Source organism: Pavona decussata, unplaced genomic scaffold (assembly GCF_977016875.1).
Source record: "Pavona decussata unplaced genomic scaffold, jaPavDecu1.1 SCAFFOLD_269, whole genome shotgun sequence".
Classification (NCBI taxonomy): Eukaryota; Metazoa; Cnidaria; class Anthozoa; order Scleractinia; family Agariciidae; genus Pavona; species Pavona decussata.
In genome coordinates this window covers 80,810-84,565 of record NW_028145671.1, presented here as the reverse complement: position 1 = coordinate 84,565, position 3,756 = coordinate 80,810, and the positions used below count along the sequence as shown (strand labels likewise).

At 38.0% G+C, this 3,756-nt stretch overlaps 1 protein-coding gene across 1 annotated transcript; it reads right to left on the bottom strand.

The window, feature by feature from the left end:
* Nucleotides 1–1,748: 1,748 nt before the first annotated feature.
* On the bottom strand, nt 1,749–3,169 carry LOC146455794 (putative G-protein coupled receptor 45). Its single transcript, XM_085093830.1, has one exon. It carries the CDS (start codon nt 3,167–3,169, stop codon nt 2,231–2,233), a length of 939 nt encoding a protein of 312 aa, XP_084949956.1. The 3' UTR covers nt 1,749–2,230.
* Between the last annotated feature and the right edge of the window lie 587 nt (nt 3,170–3,756).

Genomic DNA, 3,756 nt, shown 5'->3' with positions numbered 1-3,756 from the left:
ATAAATCTTTGCACCTGTTCGAAACATATTGCGCTATTTGGCGCCTTTTTAACCAAATCTTGACTTTTTAAAGGCTGTAAAAGTTACGAAATCTAGCCATCGTCTGTCTCATGACCGAGCTAGTAAGGGGCATGGGTCTATTCCTTACTTGACGTCACAAACTGATTTGCATTGCCTTAAGTCTGTGAAAATGCATGCAAAGCAGTTTGTGACGTCATGTAAGGAATAGACCCATGCCTCTTACCAGCTCGGTCATGAGACAGATGATGGCCAGATTTCGTAATTTTTATAGCCTTTAAAAAGTCAAGATTTGGTTAAAAAAGACGGTAAATAGCGCAATAGGTTTTGAGCAGGTGCAAAGATTTATTTAAGCGACCAAAAGTTTGGGGCTAGGTGCACTTGAAATGAGCAGAAAAAAGGTTACGTAAGTGATCATACTATTATTTACACAGTAGAAGATGACTTGCAGTTTATTTGCATCTAAAACTGTCTTGTCTGTCAGAGGGGTGATAACAAAAGAGCAATGGTTATTTATACTTATTATAACTAATTAGGACTGCAAGAAACGTTCCATCTTTTCATTTCAGCATGACACCTTTACACACGCAGATCTTTGCACCTTGCAATAAACATTGATAAAAATGCTCGTAAGAAGGTTTTATAGCTCTGGCTTGTGTTGAGTTTCGTTGGTGCGTGTCAGGGCTTGCTTGTTGTTTGTTGAATGAGTAGAAAACTACTTTCCTTTCCCTTCATACTAATTGTTACTAAGTAAAAGGTCGCACTTTTTGTATTCATTCATATTTTCAATTACCTTTTCGTCCAAATTGATTTCATGCAATATTCATGCAGAAACAGCTGATGAAAACGATTTGAATTAAGCATTTTCATCAATTTATGGGGTTGAAGGTTTGGCCTTTTGAAAATATGTTTTCCTTCTTTTTGGGATTCGAATTTTAGCAAAGTATAAAATGTTGCAGATACAAGACAAAAAGACTTTTACCTTTATATTCCAATTCCTATTTCCCTTTCGCGAGTGATTTGGTTCGTGGGCTGGTATATTATGTAGTGGGTCGCGGAAACTTAAGTGGTCAATGGTTTCCGCTTTTTTACATATGGACAGAGCTCCTTTAAAGTTTCTGCACATATACATGAATACATGAATCGCTTGTTCTGGCTTGTTTCGGTACATCACTGCAGACTGAATTAGTTGAAATTAAATTGTTTAGTTACTTCCAGATTATAATACGGGAGTTAAAAATCATCCCGTTTTTCTAATGATTTCCTTAGTCACTGGGAAAACTTCTCGAAACCATAATATTCTGTCGAGAAGAAAAATAATATCGACGTATTGTTATGTAATTGGGAACGAAGAACTTATTCTCATTTATAAAAGCGAGACTGAATATGAAACCTTGGATAGCAAAATACAAGTTGATTCATTCGCAAAAATACGGAAAAATTAGAAAACGACTCGTGGCAATTACACGTCGGTCTTCTTCAATCGGCCTCTATTATTACTATTTGAGACGTTTCGTTGTGAATTAAAACACTTCCGCAATGAATATTGAAGAGCACAAGAAAACAGATGATTGCCCTGCGAGAAAGGGTTCCTAATTGTTCGCTCGCCGGCACATATACCGACCAGATGATCAGTTAAGTTTTTAATCAGTTTAACAAAAGGAGTTTATATGGTGAAGCCGGAAACTTCGTTTTAGTTGTAGCCGCGAACTGCCGCAAATTTCACGCCCCGGGGCAAGTTTTCAAACTGAAAAATCTTCTTTAAAACTCTTTTCAGAAAAGATGATGAAAACAAATAAGGGAAGTAAAACTGATCTATCTGTAGAAAAGGAAATGTGGTAAAATTTCACTTGATGTGAACTTTCATAAACGTATTTATTGAGCCACGTTAGTAAGATTCGTAACTACAAGAAACCTTCTAGTTTACAGTTGAGCCTACAAAGTTTCCTTTCGTGTATTTACACATGCACACTTCAGATTAATAGACAAATTGTTTTTTCCTTTACTGTGAAGAATTCCTGAAGAGTAGACAAAACGGCGTACAGCACAAATCTTCTTTTTGTGTAAGTAGCGTGTTACATTAAGAATATTTCTGATTCTTTACACAATAAAGAACGACACGTGCATTAAACTGGGAAGGTGCTAAACTTATGACACAGTTTGTGAATGAAGCTAAGGTAACAATTTCAGTTACGGGGCGAACTGTCCAAATTTACCCGCATGAATTGCACAGTTGTTTCAATGTGTCCTTCACTGCTTGCCTTACTTCTTTGATCTTCCAGCAGTAAAGAATCGGGTTCAAGGAGGAATTCAAGAATACTAAAGTCGCAGTAAAGCCCCTAGCAAGTAAGACAGAGTTTGAAAAACCTCTTTGAGTGAGCAAAGCCTGCACTACGCCATGAGGCAGATAACAAACAACTAAAGTCAACTGCACCCACAGTGCACTGGAAACTGTCTTTCTGTATCGCGCTATGTTAAGAGGAGCTATTTGGCTCGGTTGCTCTTGGTGAACACGATTTTGTGTTTGTATTTGATAATGACGAAGAGCAAAGAGAATTTTTCCGTAAGAGAAAACTGAGACTACTAGACACAGTAATACGTTTACGTAGCCGTACCGCAAGGTTATAAGATCATTCCAAAAGTGCGTTGCTGTACCTACAATAGCCAGAGCGCAAAAACAAGTTACAGTTATAGAAGTGCGCTTCAAGGTTACCACCTGTCTGTATCTGAGTCCTAACAACAGGGCGAGAACTCTGTCCACGCTTATTGCAGTTAGTGTATACAAAGTCACTGTACACAAAAAATGTCCTGTGATGCTGCTTGCATCATTTAAATAATGACAGCTATTCCATCGTTCTTTCGCCATTGACATCCAAAGTGAGACAGTAATTGGTTCTGCAATGAGACCAACACAGAGATCAGTTGTCGCCAGGGTACGAAGCAAGAGTTTGGACGGCGCATGAAGTGAAGACTCCTTTTGAAGAGCAACGAGAATCAAGGTGTTCCCCAGAAATGCAGTAACGGACATAAAACTGTTTAGTACTGATAAAAATATCAGCGGGTTGTGCACTGTTCTGGTGTATTCTGCTGAGCATACCAGTTTTGCCAGGTCGTTGTGCTTTCCATCTTCAGTAAAGTTTGTCGACACCATGCCACCAATGCGAACACAATACGCATTGAATTTATAATATCTTTTACTTCATGAAAACGTCCTAATATCACAAGTTCTATGACTAATTGACGTATTTTATGAATCGTCAAAATTGGCAGATGGTTTAGCGGAAGGAACTGGAATAGAGAAGCTAAAACTAATGGCGGGATCTCTTCCTTGTAATTTTGTTATTCAGTTTTTAGAACTATAAAACTGGAAACCAACATCCCATGGCAAATGGGAAAAATTTCTACTGAGCAAAGGAAGTTACAGTTCTTTGTATATATCTTACCAACTTAACAGACGATTTAGCGTTTTTTTGCATTTTTAAAAGCAACAACTGAAACCAAAACGATCCGAGATGATCACAAAGGAGTAATGATGGTCGGGAACGTGCAAGCCTCTTTCTGTAATGGAGAGTGGTGATTCCATCTCATCCAAAATCAGTCAGTCAGTTACATAGCCATTCAAACCACACCACATATTTACGTCATATCGTTTTCTTGAAGTAGACTTAAGTGTCGACCTCCTATATAATTGGTGGAAACTAAATCCCAAGGGAAAATGTTGCAAGTAATCAGCCTTAG